General features: G+C 34.8%; 1 protein-coding gene across 4 annotated transcripts in view; it reads left to right on the plus strand.

Annotated features, from left to right (window-relative positions):
- The window catches only part of BCKDHB (branched chain keto acid dehydrogenase E1 subunit beta), a 245,088-nt gene that overhangs the window by 170,981 nt on the left and 54,751 nt on the right, over window positions 1-19,356 (plus strand). For 3 of the 4 annotated variants that reach the window (XR_016395131.1, XM_089921767.1, XM_022590326.3), the window contains exon 9: window positions 5,376-5,462. The exons of the other annotated variant lie outside the window; for it this stretch is intronic. Coding sequence is in view for 2 of the 3 variants with exons in the window: in XM_089921767.1 (XP_089777893.1) it covers window positions 5,376-5,462 (87 nt within the window). In the remaining variant the exon portion in view is untranslated. The remainder of the gene's footprint in view (window positions 1-5,375; window positions 5,463-19,356) is intronic. 4 annotated transcript variants of the gene reach the window in all.

Genomic DNA, 19,356 nt, shown 5'->3' on the forward strand with positions numbered 1-19,356 from the left:
TTTTTCTAGCTAACGTGTCAAATGCATTTGGCTACTAAACAAGAGAACATTTCAGAAACTTAATTTATCTGCAGAAATATTTGAGGCTAATTAAAATCATGTCCTTAATGCTTCTACATTATATAATTGTTATGAACATGCTTTTGATTGATGAAACAAAGGTGTACGACTTTACTATTACTTCCGCTCATATGTATTTATAAGCAGATTTGATTTCAAAAGGAACTGGTAAAGGCCAGCTTTGATGTTTCTTTTGCTTTTCATTAGCTTTTATTCAGATAGAAAATGTTAAAAGGGCTGTAAATTGCCTATCCAAAGTGTTGCCTTTCCTACTTTATCTTATCAGCCATCAGAATAGGCCACTGAACTTGGTGTTGGTCAGGTTGAATTACTTTGTAGGAAGAAAATCTTGCCATAGGTTTTGAGTAAGCGATAAAAACTACACTTCTGCTTTTTGAATGTGTTGCACTTTTATGCATATGCCAGCTTAATGGTCTGCCTTTCTGTATCATTTTCTCCTGGAATGACAGCTTAACAGTTTTCCTGGTTGGATCGTGTTAAAATCTTTAGAGGCTACATTCACTAAAACATGTGTCCCATGTTTGGGCAGCCAAAATCTGTGCAATCGTTTTGATGGAGTTTAACTTAGCAACTCTGCTGTTACCACAGATATCTTATTGCTAAAGCCCCATTAAAATGTCCTTAATTTGGAGTCTGTTATTTCATATTTACATTGTTCTGGGATGCGCTGAAGTACGCTTTTGCACTATGTTAAAAATGGATTTTGCACAGTGTTTTTTAATAACATCTAAGGGAAAAGAATCTGAAAAAGAATTTATATATATATATATACACACACACACACACATACATATATATAACTGAATATATGTATATATAACTGAACCACTCTGCTGTACACCTGAAACTAACACAACGTTGTATATCAGCTATACTTCAATTAAAAAAAAGGACTTTGCTAAGAAAGTAGTAGCTTCAGGACATTAAAGAAGGGCGTGTTTAATATAGTTAAATTATTTTAATAGATTTTTATCTAGTTAACTTTTCTTGAGTGGCTACCATGGTCTGAGCATTGGGCTAGGTATCCCTCATAGATAACTTGACGTTATGGCCATTAGTAATGATGTCTGGGCAGAAGATGGACTAAGGGGAAAAGTCATGAAGTGGCCAGAGCAGGAACAAGGTATCTTAAAAGTTTCCATCAGAACGGGGGTGTCGCAGTCTGTTGGTTGTTGGCAATGTCATCGTGTGTTCAGCATTAAGATTTGATGCCTCCTCTTGAATCAGGTGTTGCTGATGCCCTTGGGGAGGGGATGACAGAAAGAGTGAGAAAGTGAGACTCTGGGGGAAATCCAGGGCAGACCAGTGCTCACCAACTTAACAGCCGTAGGCTGTTTCACTCCTTGCCTTTCCGAATTGTTTTTTAAGTTTTCTTGACAAATTTCTCAAGGCCTTGTAGGGAACAAAGCTGTTTTGTTTCATGGTAGGGGACACAGAGATGGGCCCTCATCTTGAACTGGTTCAGCTTTCCCTGGTGCCATTAGCTGCTCTAACTCACCGCTGCTCCCTCTGGGTAAGTCCAGAATCCTGGAGCAGATCTTAGTGGCAAGAAGTTGGAGAGGCAGACACTGGAAAATCCAGCCTTATGTGATCTTTCCTGGCTGTGATAGGTTTAGCTTTCATATTGAAAAGTTGTTTAAACTCTTAAAATTTTCTTTCAAGTGGTGAATTACATTTATCTCAGAAGAAAACTTGAAACTTGATATATCACTTTCTTTCTAAAGAAAAGGAATTTTAAACCCTTATTAGCGTTTATATCTATAGTGATTTATTTTTAAAAGGTTAATGGCTATCTCCATTGAAAGGCACCATATTTTTACTCTCTAAGTAGGTCAAAATGCTAAATTTGGCTAGAAAAATTTCCCGGCAGTTGGATGTCATTGTGCCTAAATGTATGAAAATGAAATGCCTGTTAAAGTTGACAAAAGACGTAGATGAATCAGAATGTCTAGTCGAATCACAAAGCATGGAAAGGGTAACACTCTCTTCAACTGTGTATATTTGCAGTGATCTCATTATCATAATATTAACAAAGTGTGAACAATTTCCAAAATAGAAAAGAAGCTATCTTCAGAAATTTTAGTAAACTGAAATTGTGAATGATAAAAAGCACGTACCAAGTTGAATTTGTATTATACCTTACAAAATCATGGGATTCTATTATAGCCTCAGCCTTTCATGATGTATGCTAATTCTTTGAAACTGTCAGTGTTATGTCTATAGGCATTTTTCAGAATTTTGCTGTAATTTTATTTTATATATTTTAATACTTTTCAGGTACTGGATGATTTTAAGAAGCAGAAATGAAATTTAGGTGCTTTCACGATTCAATGAAGTAAAGTAAAATACTCAGAGCCTAACACACAGCAGCTCCTGTGACATGCAGTTGTTTATGATTTTGATCATTATTTCTGTCTCCTCTTGTGTTGCTGTCCCCTCTCTCTCTCACTGGTTTGCTTGCTTTGACAGTTTCTAGAGCCTCATAGCATTATTACTTCTCATCTTGTGTCTGCCCTTCAGCTCTTGGTATTTTAGAAATTTCCAGAATTCCTTCCAGAACTGTCAGCATACAGTTCCTGATCCAAGAACTCGCATGTTTACCTAACACACTTGCAGAGCTGTTGAAGAACTTGCCCTTCTTTGATACCAATAGCTGATTTCCCATTTTGTCTGGGGTCCAACAGCTTGAAGGTCAAGAGATGAGCTGGATATGATCTCGACATACAGCTGTCATTACAGAGCCTGGCATGGGGGGGTGGCTGATTCCCTATGTTTTCACTGTGCCTCTTTGCTGCTGGGGTTTGGGACCTCAGGGGTCCCTTGTATCTGAAGCTAGTCCTAAGATACCATAAAAAAATTACGTTTTTTGAGATTATGACTGCAATGTCACATGTATTTGTTACCTTCAGCATTAATTTAAAAGGGCTTTCCCTTTATTTTTATTTATTTTAGACTTACTGAGAATATTTTCAATAATATAAAAATACTTTTCATTTAAAGTAAAACAAAACCAAAAGTTCTTTCCCTACAATTCCTTCACTGTCAATCTTTAGGAGAAACAAGTTTTAATAGTTTGGAATGAATCCTTCCAGATTATTTACACATGTTGGCTCAATATATATAGCTATGTTTACTGGTGTCCGTTTTTCACAAAAATGAGATCATATTATTCTGCAATTTGCTTATTTTACTAATTAACTTGTCATGGGCACTGTTCCATGGCCTCGGTCTTTTTCATGGCTGTATAATACTCTGCTGTATTGATGTATCTTGGTTTGTTTAGCTTTTCTCCTGCTGACAGATTTTATCTGCTTACACACCATGTTGCATGGACTCCAGGGGTTGGTAGCTTTTGTCCTGGGTACATCTGTGCTTAGTTTCCCCACTACATTCTGCAGGCTAGAGGAAGCCTAGAACATTTGCCTTGGTTGCTTATTGGATTGTCATTTGATCTTGGATTGGCCTCAGTTCAGATAAAAAGCACCAACTCTGTTGTGTGGGGTTTGAGGGGAACAGCAGCATTTTTATAGCTGTTTCTCATTTCTCCCTTCTAGCTGGGTTGTACCGTCTAGCTGGGATGGATTTTGGCTATATCATTCCTAGATGCTCTTATGTTGGCAGAGTTCTGGGATTCAGAGCTATAAGAAAGTTCTGATTGTCAAATCTGTTTCTTTAATCGGCAACCCTTAAAGTCAGGACATCTTTTTAGGGAATACTTTGAGAATACATTTGTTTTTTTCATGATTGTAGAATATTTTTGTCTCTTTATATTTCTAACCAGGTGCACTGAAATTTAATTTGTGACTTTCACATTGGCATAATTAACCACAGTCATAAATACAAATACCAACATAATCCAAGGTTAATATTTCATTGGCAGGGATGGCATTCATTAAGGTGTTCATAAAATTTCATATTCTTAAGTCACTATTTACTTAGTAGATATGGTAACTTATTTTTGTCATGGCTACTGGCCATATCTTGGAGTTTAACATCTGATGGCTGAAGCTACTACACACTTTTGAAATTCTAAACCCTAATTGCCTAGAATGAAAGCAATATTTTAATTTATATACAGGCGTACCTTAGAAATATTGAGGGTTCGGTTCCAGACCTCCAAAATAAAGTGAATATTGCAATAAAGTGAGTCACACAAATTTTTTGGCTTCCGAGTGAATATGAAAGTTATGCTTATACTATACTGTGGTCTGTGTAATAGCATTATGTCTAAAAAAATGTACATATCTTAATTTTAAAAATACTTTATTGCTAAAAACAATGCTAACCATCATCTTACAATGCAGGGTTCAGTTTGTAAAAACTGCAGTTATGTGCAAAGCACAGTAAAGTGAAGGGCAAAAAAACCAGGTCTGCCTGTAAGTTTTCTGTTTGGAAGATTTTTACTTCATGTTCCTAAGAGTAATGTAGAATTTAAGGAAGGTGATACAAAATTATTAGAAATGTAGAGGAGAAATTACGACTTCTCCTTTGTAATAATATGGTAACTGGGTAACATATTTTAAGCAGGAACTTGCTGTTGGTTTTAATATTTTTTACCTTCCTCCACACTGGCATCCTGCTATGATATCATAGCTATACTTTTTGATTTATTATTGTACAGAGTGTGTCATGCACAGTGGGAACAACCACACCAAGCCAGTGTCGAGAATACATCCTTATTTTCTGTGACATTTTCTAGTTTAAAATGGAGTTGTAGTCGTTAACCATATTTTAATACACTTGAACGAAGAGAGTTGTAACCCTTTTACTTTCCTGGTGATTTCTTCATGCTCGGTTTCCTTGAATGTCTAGTGGCTTGGGCTTTTTCTTTGCTACAGTTTTTACACTCTATTTTTGTGTTTTCCTTCTCCACGCAAAAAATGTCCTAAGACTATTTATCTATATGCAAATATACTCCCAAAGGAACAAAAAGGCACTTTCATTCTTAGAGCTATATGAGGAAAAAAATGATTTTCAGATACAAAAATGTGAAATACATTCAGTTTATAACACAAAAATATAATAGAAGGCATTTTTAATGACATACATAGAATTACAAATCTCATTTTTCTTTTGCACTAGGATTAGCTACTGAAAACTTTTTTAACAGTGCAAAAATCAAAGAACAGTCCAGCTGAAAGGGAGTTACAACTTATTTGGCATAAAATTGAATTGCTAATTTTTAATTACTTATTGGATTTAAATAATTTATTTTTATTACTTAATCAAAACTACCATCATATACTTGAAAATATGTATTCTCCTCAACATCAGACTTTCCTTTTCTCTTTCAGTCTGTGATCAAAACAGGGCGGCTGCTAGTTAGTCACGAGGCTCCCTTGACAGGCGGCTTTGCCTCTGAGATCAGCTCGACGGTTCAGGTAGAGTAACTTTTTGGCACTGATGTGAGCGTTTGTGCATTTGCATGTGTCTATGCGTTTGTGCATCTGCATGTGTCTATTCCAAGAACAAAATTACTTATCACAATATATAAAAGCATGCACTGTTTAGAAAAGTACATTTTCCCGTCTGGCTCCAATTCACTGTCCTTTAGATAATGGTCTAATTACATCTTCTAGAAAAGAAATCTTAAAAGCTGAAAATTCCTTAATAGGAAGAAGGAAGTTTGAAATAATCTTAGTAAACTAATGTCAGTTATGTTTGCTAGGATAAGAGGAAAAGAAAACTCTTAAATTTGAATGGGATATTTCTCTTTTAATAAAACTTATCATGATGAATCTTATCATGAAACGTTTGATTTATAAAATTGATTTTAACAGCCTTCACCTTAGAAAAAATGAATCTGTCAAAAGTCAATAATTTAAATTCAGTAACAGATTTCACAATCAATAATTTAATTCATTAATCTGATTAATCATGTGCTATTGGCAACACTTTAGGAATGGTTTAAAATCATTTCTTTTAAAAAAGGGTTCAGTTAAGATGCTGCATATCAGGAAAAAATTCTACAAACCTCTTTATGGAGGATTTTTACTTAAAACTTTCATTCACATTTATATCATAGATGGGAATAAGATGACTTAAATGTTTCATTTTTCCTAACTTTTTAAATTAAAAATTAAATAACTATATTTTAAATGGAAAGTTTGTATGCATTTTAAATTCAGAGTATCTTTGCAGCTAACAAACATTTTACTTCTCTTTACTGGTGGTAAGATGATTTTATTGTTAAGATACATATAAATTGAAAATTCCTTTAAGAGTATATGGTTAAAAACTTGATATAAAATTATGATATATGAGCACTAATGATTTCTACCAATAAAATATCTTTAAGTATGAACTGACAATGTTATAAATATTTTAAAATTAGATGAATCAAATTTAAACATAAATATTTTAAAAACTAGATCAAAAGAATTCATAATTATGATAAAAAATTATGCTGTTATTTTTACATGTGGTATACATTTTTCACTAACAAAATTAAGAAAATACTTGAGTTTTGTAGATTTGTTGTCTTCCTTATTATAGAGACTACAATTTGAAACATATTGCTTATCATTGTGTAACATAAATACCTGGTATTTACCGTGCATTTTATTCATTGAGTAGCCTAATGTAGTATCCCTGTAAAGAAAAAAAAGGGGAGGCTTGCAAGAATGAATCACTAACACCAAGATGGTATTTCAAGTCAAAGGCAAACTGTACAGAGAAACTGGGATTTTCTGATTCCTAGTTAATATGTGGTCCACTAAACCCATCTGGCTGTTGCTAATGGAACTTTATCTGACAGCTTTGTTTCATTTTGCCCACTGAATGTCATCTTATTGTTATCTCAAAACTTTCACTTGCATTTAAATGTAAAAGGAAAATAAATAAACATGGAATTAGAAATTATAACTAAAGTCCACTTTCTCTAGACATGCTTTTAAAATTTGAATTCCATTGATTACTATAAGCTGCATAGAATGTAACATATTTTTTGGCTTGGAAAAGAATTAGAAAGATTATCTAGCCTAGTGTCTACTGGTCTTGAATAATATGTGGATTCGTGTCAAAGGAAAATTGTCTCTCGGGCTCCAAGAATACATTTGTGAATTCCAGTTTGAGGAACATCATATCACGAGTTAAATATAGTCACAATAAAAAGCTTACACCATCAAGATCATAAACACTGTATCAAAAGCAGATCCTGAAATTATATGATAGTAATCAGTGGTTAAGGTTGTGAAAGAGATTATACAGAATATGGTCATATTTTTTTTCATAATATGAAGACACCAAAACAAAGACCACACCTTATAATACTTAGACTCCCAAAATATGCCCACTGATCCTGGGTGTCTGAGGTCTGAGAAATCCTGACCCAAACCAACTGGATTCCTTTAACAGATGAGTGTTTCTCATTCAAAGTGCTTGTGATTGACCTGATTTTAAAATTAAGTGGAAGATTTGGGACTAGGACAGGAGTCTTGAGTAAATGTTGAGTATGTACATATGCATTCTTTATTCAAAGTACCCGCACCCCATGAGGAAGATAGAAGTTGGATTCGTTATAAGATGTTCTCTGTTTTCCGTGTTTAAATCTTTCAACCAACTAACCACAAAATAAATTAAGGAAATAATATAAAATTTGTAGAGAGGTCTTAGTTTGATATTTTGAGGAATTAGAATTTAGATTTATTCATATGAGGAAGAATTACAAAATGCTCACAGTTGATTTTGCTTAATTCTGATTTTACTTGTACAAATGGAAAGTGTGGAAAATGAATTTTAACAAAATATCATCAACATTGGATTTCCAAATGTTTGCCTGTGTGGCTTTTATGTATTGACAAGGAAGGAAAAAAAAAAGCTAGACACCTTGTTTGTGTTTTGTTTTGTGTTTTTGGTTTGTTTGTTTGCTTTTTTGGTAATAATGTTTGCATACAATATAGGGTAATCTGAATGATGCAATCTACTTTTCAGTAATTGTTTCATGCACATAGTCCAATAAATGCAGCATACTGTATTGAGCACCTTCTTTACGGAAGGCCTCATTCCCTATTGTAAGTGAAGCCTGTATCAAATTATCCAAGGGCCTGGGCTTCTTTAAACTGAAATCACTTAAGTGTGAGGTGCAGTTGCTTTCACCACTTGGAACGGTTCATGTTTCTGTAATTCTTTTTGGTTGTGTATAGTTTGTAACGTTGAAAAAGATAAAGCAGGGTTAAGATTTTGAAAGCAGTTTTCTGGAAGGGCAGGGAAATGGTACATAGAGAACTTTTCATTGTTGTCCTAAAGAAGTTTGAAATTAGGGGTGAGAATGATCTATACGTTTGAGCACTATGGATTAAAATGCTGAGTTACTCTCATTGTATCAACAAATGTAAATTTTATGTGAAAGTAAGCACACGCAAAAGCAATCTGCTCCAAAACCATCGTTTTGTGGAAGGTATTTGATAGCTCTTTGAAAGCTCATGGTTAATCTTACAGAATTGCTCTTAATATTACAATATTTTAAGAGAATGATTATTAACAATAAAACTGCTGTTTTAATACATTAAAAACTGAGAGTACCATTTTCTGTTTTGCTCAAATTTTAAATTATTTCCCATATTAAAAATCCTGAAGAGAATACAGCATTTTAGACAGTATTTCTTTAAGTTTATAATTGATATTTTTAGATAGAAAAATTATATCATGCTCTATAAAATGAATATCAAGTAAAGGAACTTTTTTCTTTTTTGCTAGCTATGGGAAGTATTGCTGGCTTTACTATTTATTATTTTTAGTTAGACAGATAAAATATGAGAAGAATGAATATAAAATATGTTCATATTTTATTTATGTAACTTTTCAATTTATAGCAGATGGCTCTTCTATCATAAAAGGAGTTCAGGGTACACAAGTATTTTCATGCCCGTTGCCTCTTTTTCATAAAGCCATTTATTTTATTATTTCAAAAAATATTATTGTTAGTCTCAGTTTGAAGTAAGTGAAAATCACAAAAGTGATTAGGAGACTATTTTATATTAATTACACATAACATTGTAAACTTATATTGATCAATAGCTTCTTCCTAAAATTTATATAAAATGCTTAGAAAAATCAAAACCAATCCACTGAATCTGAGAACTGCTTTGCATTCCTATTGGATTAATTTGGAAGCAAACTGGGAGGTGGAACAAGCTGAGTGAGGTCTGTTATATCTGGCTCTCCTCTGGGGAAGATTTCTTGGTCAGTCATCCAAAGCTTCACTTGTCTCTTCCCATCTAATTTTACATTCCCATCTGTTCTCACTTTGGGGTGAGGGAACTTTTTCCTTCTCTCCTTTGACACATACCGAAACTTGGAGAAGAACTTGATTTGTGGAAAAGTGCAGAGACAACAGAGTTTAGCTAATTCATTGACCTCACTGTGGAGTTTGAGCAAAGATTTCGTTGTTTTGGAAAATTATATGATTTAGTTTGATGTGATGTTTGTATTCCTCAGCTTTATGTAACCATAGCTTAAAAAAAAAACAAAAATTTTACTGTGCAAAAGAGAATATGTTAACCTCATCCATTTAAATATTTTGCCCAAATTAATTTATATTATATATTCTCCAATGAAGTATTCAAAATAAGCATTATTTATGAATATTAAGACCAAATAATTCCTGGCATTTTAGTAACTTTAATCAGTGTACTTTCTTTAAGCCTTGTAGAAACCAATCTTTATTTTTAATTTCTAATACATTCCCATAATGATGAACTAAATCTTGACTCTGATAAGCTTGGGATAATAATACAAAAAATGTTTGTTGTTTTTTTTTTTTCCTTTCTGGATTCAGTGCTTAATAAGAGTGCCAAAAATTTTAGGGATTGGGGTTGGCTTAAAGGTTTGAATTTTTTTTTTTTTTAACACATGGAAGCAATAAGTCTGCAATAAAGAGTCCAATTGGAGAGTATGGTAAATTTCCATACCATTGTTCCATCCTTTCTGTGCAGTCTCTATTCGTAGGATAAGAACTCAGAAATTGTGCATACAGACATATATTTTTAAGGTAATCATATTCTAAAAGTTTGAGAGGGTTTTATAGGGTTTACATTAATCATCGCGTAAAAGGAAACTTTCCTAATTTTCAAGTAAAGGAATTTTGCTTTTCTCACTCTTTCAAGTTAGAAAGGACTATGCAGAAGGATTTTTTTCTTATAAACTTATTATTACCACCAAATTTACCAGCACTCTGTTTACAAACGTCAATCTGAAGAAGAGGGATAAGGTCCTAAATTGTCTTGAGATTTTTACACTGTGGAAAATATGTTTAAATAAAATTACCATGTTGATAAAGTAAGAGTCATCAGAGGAAGCTATAAGGGCAGTAATTTGGTGAAAGTTTACTGCAATTTAATAATATTATTACTATTTAAAAATTTTTTTTAAATTTTACTAGTGATTCACAGCATTTGCCAACAACGAAAATAGCAATCAGGAAATGCATACTTGTGTACTATCATCTATCTAGATGGAGCCAAAGCATCAGAAAAGCAGTTCAACATAGAGCATTCAGATATACGATGACCTTTTTAAAATGGAATTTTGCCCTGAAGCCTGTCAAGTTGTTCAGTAAACAGCTTCCATGGCCATAAATATGAACCGAAGACTAAATCTTTCCGGGGATGCATCATGGATAGATGTGCTGTATCACTGTTTGTGGTTAAGCCCATGTTTCACTCTGTGGGTCCTCCCCCTTGCCCTGACCCCACCTTGTCTCCCTCAATGTCTCTCTCTCCTTTGCTCATTAGTGTACAGGTGGCCAGGCTTCTCCCATCAGCACTGTTCTTCCTCTCCCCATTCTCTCCTGGGTAGTCTCAACCATTTGCCCGGCTAGTCTTCAAATCTGAAACCTTCAAGATTGGCTCTGCCTGTTGGGCCTCAGACTCAGAATTCCAATTTCATGCTAGTTTTGGTAAGGATAAGAAATTTGTGGACTTCGCTGGGGGCACAGTGGTTAAGAATCTGCCTGCCAATGGCAGGTTCAAGCCATGGTTCGGGAAGATCCCACATGCCGCAGAGCAACTAAGCCCACGCACCACAACAAAGAGTAGCCCCCACTCGCCGCAACTAGAGAAAGCCCACATGCAACAATGAAGACCCAACGCAGCCAAAAATAAATAAATAAATAAATAAAAATAATAAAACTGTAACCCTGTATCCTTAAAAAAAAAAAGAAATTTGTATGATAAAATGGTTTATGTGGAAGGATTTTAACATGAAACGGGGAGAAAATGTAGACATCAGCACCTGGATATCTGCCAGTTTCTGGAAATCAGCTTATCTCAAAATGAATTCTGTTTCTCCTCACATCTTTCTGGGCTTCTTAAATTGTCTTCTTATCTTGGCCTCTAACGTCTTATCACTTTACTATCCATTATTTTCTTACAGGACACATCAAATGTTGTCCATCATCTGTTCGAAAACCTCCAATAGATCTTCTCTGGAGTAATAAGATCTTTAGGTCAAGATCCTCAGCTGCCCAAACCGATGTTTCCAATGTGTTTTTCATATCCTTTTATGACTCTAGTATCACAGTGATCACACTGGCCTACTAGACATTTCCTGAATGATAATTAATTTGTACAGCCGGCCTTTATTGAATACTCTGGGCATAGCCTTAATTTGGGCCTTTCATTCAAGAAATAGAGCTCTTGTTTCATAGACACTTAAGAGTTCAGTAGAAGAAATAGATGCTAAACAGATAATTATACTGTGGTACATACTAGGAGAGAGAAATATTCAGAAGACTATGGGATTATTAAATACTTGATCACCTAACTCAGATGTGATGGTTGAGGTAACTCTTGGAGGAGTGAAGGTGGGTGAGGATTCAGGCAGAGGGAACAATACAAATAAGGAGGCAGAAAAAAATATATGATATTCTAGGGGTTACAATGGTTTTGGTATGGCTGAAGAGTAGTATGTGAGGTTTGTAGCATGAGGTAAGTATCAACAGGTAGGTGAGAATTAGATTCTAAAGAATCTTACATGTAATAGCAAGTAATTCATTTTTGTGTAGAGGAAACTGACAGGGCAGAGTAAAGCCAGCTCGCATAGATATAAATTCCAGTTTAAATACATTATTTATGTATTTAAAATACACCTTATAAACTTCCTAGTAAAAAGGTAGTAATACGAACTCAAAAAACCAATGGTCACAATTATCATTATTTAAGGCAAAGGGGTGTAACTAAAGGATTTTAAGCAGGAGATTAACATAGAAAGATTTACAATTTAGAAAGACCTCTGGCATTTATGTTAAGGATGCATTGGGAGGGGTGAGGCAGGAAGTCACAGAGATTAATTAAGAAACTATTTGAGTAATTTAAGGGTCTTCTGAGCCAAGGACACAGGAGTGGGGTTGGAGAGAAAGGTGGATTTTAGAGAGAGAAGAAAGAGTATGAAAGAAAGACTTGCTGACTGATTAAGTAGGAGTCGGGCAGGGAAGGCTTAGCTTGATTTCTAGGTTGGGTGAATTTTGAATGGAGGTACCCTTTCACTGAGTTGCGGACTATCATTGGAAAACGGGTTTAAGCACATTGTCTATGGAAGATGATGAATTAATTTTAGACTTGTAGAATTTGAGGTGGGGATGGAAAATGTGTCTCTGCAGCTCTGGAGAGATTCTAAGGTATAGGAAAAGATTAAGGAATCATCATCTTATAGTGATGGCTGAGGTCATGGATATGGGTGTGATCACACAGGAAAAGGATAGTCTTAAGAAGGGAACTTGCTGAAGAAGGAGTCCTCACCCACATTTACGAGCAAGAGAGGAAGAGCTATAAAGGAGGGTGAGTTGGAATGTCCAGAGAGAAGGAAGGGAGGAAGAGACAGCCATTACAGAAGACTAGCAGGGAGACTTTTACCATGGAATAGGTGGCCAACAATATTAAATGCATCCACGTTTGTCAGCTAGACTGATGGTTGTACCTTGAGTATAGCAACCGGAAGACATTGGTGACTTTGGTGAAAGCAAATGCGGCCCCCGTTATATTGGGGCTGGTGAGTGAATGGCGAAGAATTAAAGCAAGAAACGTAGACCACTATTTCAAGAAACGTGACTTTTAACGAAAGGGAGAGGGGAATAAAGTAGTTGGAAATGGGCTCAATCTCTCAGTGTTCTTTGCTCAGCTTGAAATGCCACTTTCTCAGTTTGAAGCCCTCTCTGGCAGTCTCCTTAACTCCCCCGCTCCCTTCACCTCCTCCCCCCATGCCCACCCTCTCCCTTCCACCTCCATCCCATCTAGCAATCAGGTTTTCAGTCTCTCTCAAATCTGCCCTTTGCTTTCTATTCCCCTAGTAAACTCTAAATGAACAGAAAAAAAAAAAAAGAAGAAAAGAAAAGAAAACCAAACCACAAAATCTAAAGGAAAAATGTAGACAATAACTGATATTGAGATGGGCAAGCAATTTTTGAGCAAAAAATTAAAAAGCAATAGGATCAATCATATTATCACAGATTAATGTATTTGCCTAAAGTGAAAAATATTTGTGTGACAAAAAACAGGCACAACTGAAGGGAGAATGACAACTGGGAAAGTGTTGGAACATGTGACAAAAAATTGATATGTGTCCTGTATTAAACATTCCTAAATATCAATAAGGAAATTAGTAGCGCCTGTATTTAAAGGTCAGAGGTGGATTGTTTTTAGAACTATTAATGGCTAGTAAACATAAAACTATTTAGTTTTATGTTTAGTTTTAAAACTATTTTAAAATTAAAATAGTTTTAAAAATGCAAATTTCAGAATGGGATATCAGTCTTCTTTGTTACTCATAAGAGTGGCACTGCTTAAAAATTTTAGTGTTGAGATGGTGCAGGATAAATGTGGAAATTGATTCATCTTCCCAGAAAATCAGTTTGGTAATGTGTATCAAAACTCTGCTTTTGGAGTTACTCACTTTGGAGTTACAAGAATGGATAAGGGCATTCTCCTCCATGCCATTCAATTGATTAATAAAATATTGGAAGCAATATCAGTTACAACAGGAATATAGTTGAATAAATTATAATGAACATTGTGGATTTGTTAAAATCATTAAAAGAATAGTTAACAACATTGTAACATTTGTATGGATGTAATACTAAATGAAAAACTCACTAGGCAAGCCTGCAGGTGTTTTACTTGCCGAACTGTGTGAAAAGGAAAAAAGATTATACATTGATATATAGGCATAGGAAAAAAACCTTCAAAACAAGACTTCTGTTGATTTTGATTTTCTTCCTCATAATTTCTTATTTCCTATGTACGTATGTCATAATTTATAGTAATTAAGAGCTTTCTTACAATTAGATGTCTCTCCCACATGGCATGGTAAGTCTTTGAGTTCTTCCTAAATTGTTTTAAATAAGAAAGCTCATTTTGCTCATTCAGTTCATTTTTTTTTAATTTCATATTTCACGTTGGCGTGTTTCTTAATCATGGACGTTTGAGTTTTGGGCATTGTCATTCATAGTGGTAATACTCAGGTTCCTGATGTGGGATAGTTTTAAAACCAGAGAAACCCCACTGCATAGATTGGGCCATTCTGCAGGTTAGTTCTGTCCCCACATGCATGGTGTATTTGATTCATTGCTCTCATTATAAAAGTGAAAGCACCATAATGTTGGGATATTCAGATTATTTCATTTTGCTGTGTTAAACGGTCAATGATACTGAGACTAACGTTACTAGTATGTAATGATACTAACATTGGGTCCCCTGCTTATTTTTCTTCCCTCCTTTTGGTATTAGCTTTACGATGGATCGCTATCATTCTTTTTGAAATCTTTCTGGACATAAGCTAGTCAGAAAAAAGATCAACCGCATTCCATCTCTCTGGGTAATGATAAAGTGCTCAGTTTCTCTCACACAGTCATTATTTTTCCAGTCAGAAGTAGTCCCCTTTGAATTCAAAGGTGCATTCATACCAGACCTCCTGCACTTTTTTCTCCCTGTTTCGTAACCTCTGGTTAGTGTTTTGTTGTGTCCTTTTGGTGGTGTCCCAAGATCACTCCTGTCCATCCCTCTTAAGACCAACTGATCTGCCAGTTGGATGGAAAAAATTAACTCTGCTGGAATGTTTAAAAGTAAATGTGCTCAACTGAAAGGTTATGTTATAAAAGTGTAGTCCTAAATCACGAGGTAGATGTTATTTAAAGGAGTATGTGGGCTCTCCAGTAACCTCAGTTTGGAAATAGCCCCTCCACCGAGGGTCCCCGATGCTGCATCTGCAGTAGCTCCATAACGCAGAGGTTTCCTCCATCACATTATTTTGTCTTCCTGTCCTCATAGCCCTTGAAATGTCTGCAGGTTTCTCGTTGATTTATTTAGTGTCCTTCTTGCCTCGATAGAAGGCAAGCTTCATGTCTGCTCCTGTAAGTCTGGTGCCTGAGATCCCTGCCTGGCACTAAGCGGCACTTGATAAATAATTTAAATAAATTGTTTGCCCCCAGGCATCACTGTTGTTAGCAGTTTCTTTGAAGAGTGACCTTCTTGCTGCCTTACGTTGTATACAGAAATTCCTAGTTACAAAACCTGCTAGACTGGACTGTTGGCCTTTTGTATATCACCACTCCAATTTGTTGTCCCCGAACCCCACCAGAATAATTTGCTTTGTATTTGTTGAGTTAACCTCCGAAAGGAGCACTGATATTATGTGCCGTTGTCTTTCAAATTTCTATTTCGCGTCCTTTCGGCAAAGTGTTATTTCTTTTGAATAATCTAGTGTTGCTTTTTTCCTCCCCATAATTGTCTAGTGAGGCTATAGAAGACATTTACATTTAAATAGTTACCAATGAAGTTTCATGGCATGAACAGACTGTTCAACAAGTAAAATAGGTTCTCAGAAGGAAAGCATTACTTTCTTTTAAAAGTTAGTTTGGGGATTGACATGTACACACTACTATATTTAAAATAGATAACCAACAAGGACCTACTGTATAGCACAGGGCACTCTGCTCAATATTATGTAACAACCTAAATGGGAAAATAATTTGAAAAAGAAGAGATATATGTATATGTATGACTGAATCACTTTGCTGCACACCTGAAACTAACACATTGTAAATCAACTATACTCCAATATAAAATAAATTTTTTTTTTAAAGTTAGTGATTTCTATGATATGGTACCTTTAAATTGTGTTTCAGCACCTAAAGAGTTGTAGTTGCCTTTTGAAGCAGTAATTCTTTAATATCTGGTTGTATTCCCAAAGAAAATTATAATTGATTTAAAATATTTCATTTCCTTATTTGGTGTGAAACAGTTTCTCGTATTTAAAAAAATCATTTTGTAATGTACGACCTTGTCTTAATATTTTTCAAACTACAATAAGGTTATTTAAAATTTTGTAAATGAGAGACAGCAGAGCCTGTATCCATGATGTGGCCAGTCCTTTTGGCCACCTTGTACAACGTCCTAGGCAAATATGGGGAAGCATATTAAGTCAGGCAAGAAATTTTAGGCAGGTTTTATCAGCATTGTGTTCACTATCAATAAGGGGCTCGTTGGCCTCCTGGAGATAGAACTAAATTTCTCAGCTACTTTGTCATGCCTCTTGGTGTGCAGTAAAGTTGCTGTTGTTGAAAACTCATTTTATTTTGGTAATCTCAAGTAATTAAATTTATAGCTCCAATTAGAGTACGTGTTGTTAAAAGGCCCATCACCTCTTTCCATGAATGAGTTCATAGCTCGCCAAAACACAGTTGAGTTGAAAATAGACATGAAAATAGAAATTAACTAGTGCTTATGAATTTTCTGCTCAATTTGAATCTAAACACTTGTGAAAATTAAGGCAAGTTACAATCAGCACTTAACCACCCAAACAAGCAGTTGAAAATGAAAGCTATAAGCAGAAATCATCTAGTTTAAAACTGTTTTGATTTTAAAAATCTATCATTGTTAATGAAAGTGTTCAAGAGGTTGTTTCAGTTTGCAGAAATGTCTGAAAAAACTGCATTTGATTGGGGAAGTGTTGAATATTTGATTATTTTCTTTAAAGTCATGTTGAAGAAGGGACTTTATTTTTAATTCTTGATCCGTTTGAAGAGGCATACCTTTCTGTTTTTAATCCTTGAAAGGATCATAGTTTTATATTGCAGATGGCACCAAGAATCAATTTGTCTTTATCAAAATTATTAGGCGAAAATGATAATTCATGAGTATACTTTTAGGAGCATCTAAATATTTGTGTTTTAAGAAGTGCATTGAGATGAGATTATGAGATTTCATAATTCATGTTTATAACATCCACAATGTACTATTGTTTAAAACAAGTTCTGATTATTTTCTCTTTTGATAGGATTAGTTTAACCTCATAATAACTACATTTCTGCGTTTCTGTCCTGGTCCAATTTTAAATTCAGAGCTTAGAATACAGATAGTATAAAATACTTGCTATGCCTGTATTATTGAATGCTTTCTGGACCAGTCAATCTCAGTTCTCCCTGAGATGGCTTGTATTTTTAAATGTTCTAGCACCATTTTTCTCCTTTATTCTGCTTGTCTTTTAAAAATAGTACCAATGGTTATTTCTATATTAGCAGTTAAGAAAATTGAAATTTAGTCTTACCTTTACAGCTCATTATGGAAGAATCTCCAGCCTCTGCACTCTGATAATAAATTTATGCTTCATTTTTTTAACCATGAACTTTTCTGGGCATAGATTTCTACCGAAGTGTGCGCAGCAGACCCAGCTGAATGTATTTTGTGAATAATATTCCAACATCACACAGTCCTATACTTTATTAAAACCAGCTTTCCTGTGGCAGTTCCAAAAACATAGTTCAGGCACCTTAGAAATAATGAAGTACTATACAAATGTTGATAAAATAGTCTTTTAATATGATGGAATGTTTTATTATGTATGCAGCTGTCAATTTACCTAATAAGTTAAATACAGTATTCATTTTAATAAAACCCATGTACTTTACAAAACTAGGGTGTTGATTCACATTGAGTCATGGAAGCCACAGGTGAAGCTAAATCCTCCTGTTGGTGAGGATGCCACCTGGATGCCTTCTTAGCCCTTCAGAGAACCACAGAATCTTTTTTCTCTCCTTTCCTTCCTTCTTGCCTCCCTCCCTCCCTTTCTTTCTTTCTGTTTGCTTTTCCTGATAGTATTCCCTAGTATCCTCCATGCTGGTCTCGCCAAACCCATCGATCTTTGCAGCAAAGCTATGATTCTGCTCTCACCAGGGGCTAACTAAGCATCATTCTAGGTAGTGTGTGCTTACGAAAGCCTTCTCCATCCTAGTCAGCAAGAATCAGAAGTACCCTGTAATACTGGAAGAAGGTGAAAGAATAAGGTTGGATGTAGGCATATATTTTCTTTTCACATGGTTGATCAAAAGTGATATTTTTTAAAATTATGGAATTACTTAATACCATTTGAAAAGCATTTTTAAAGTGGATCATCTATCAGTACAAATTGTGTGTGGGCGTCTCACCAAAGGATATATGAATTAACTTTTTTACCAATGGTTTTTTAAAACGGTATCATGGAATAGGGTGTTATATATGAAACTTCTGCCTATGTTGTTAATTTCCTCCAAGGATAGCATAGCTAACAGTAGTTTTAATGATGCTGTTAGAGGATAATTTGCTAAAGTTGAAATGAGGGGGATCATTTTGACACATAATTAAGAAAGACATTCTTTTCCAAATATCAAGTGAAGAAAAAAAACAAGTGGGGTCCATAAAACATTTTAAAATGATTTCTCCTAAGAATAAGCTGGGTTTTCATTTTTTTCCTTCAGAACAAATGTCCTGAGGGGAAAAAAAAAAAAATCCCATCTTGAAATGTTGATTATGCCATTTGAAGAAATTTGCTAAGTACTTGAAAAGTTCATGTAGCATGACTTTTCTTGCTTCTTGCCTTGTTGCTGAAAATTAGGACAAAATTTTGCTGTTCACCGATGTAGCACCTTTTAACTAAGAATGTAAAGCAGAGTTATTACTAACATCATCATTGTGTTACTGCTATTAAAAAGGTTCTTTTAGAAGGATGGCTTGGCTCACTTGCTACCTGGCTAATGAATTTGTTTTCCTCGGGGACAAACAGCCTTAAAACAATGTTTTCTGAAAGGATAGAATTCCATGTTATACAAATAGAGATGCTTCCCTTGAGATGCTGGGAAGGCTTGGTGGGCTTATCAGGTGGCTACTAGTTGTTGAAAGTCCTTTGCCTAACAAATGTGAAGCCAACAGTCTTTCTGTTGTCTGTAGCATTTTAAATTGATAACTGTTTCATAGATAAAATCTAAAGTCCTTCGTTATTAGTGAAGGCTTTTATTAGTGAAAGTTTATT

This window comes from Delphinapterus leucas, chromosome 12, assembly GCF_059928025.1.
Source record: "Delphinapterus leucas isolate spDelLeu-1000000601 "Yukka" chromosome 12, BTC_Dleu_Yukka2, whole genome shotgun sequence".
NCBI classification, from domain to species: domain Eukaryota; kingdom Metazoa; phylum Chordata; class Mammalia; order Artiodactyla; family Monodontidae; genus Delphinapterus; species Delphinapterus leucas.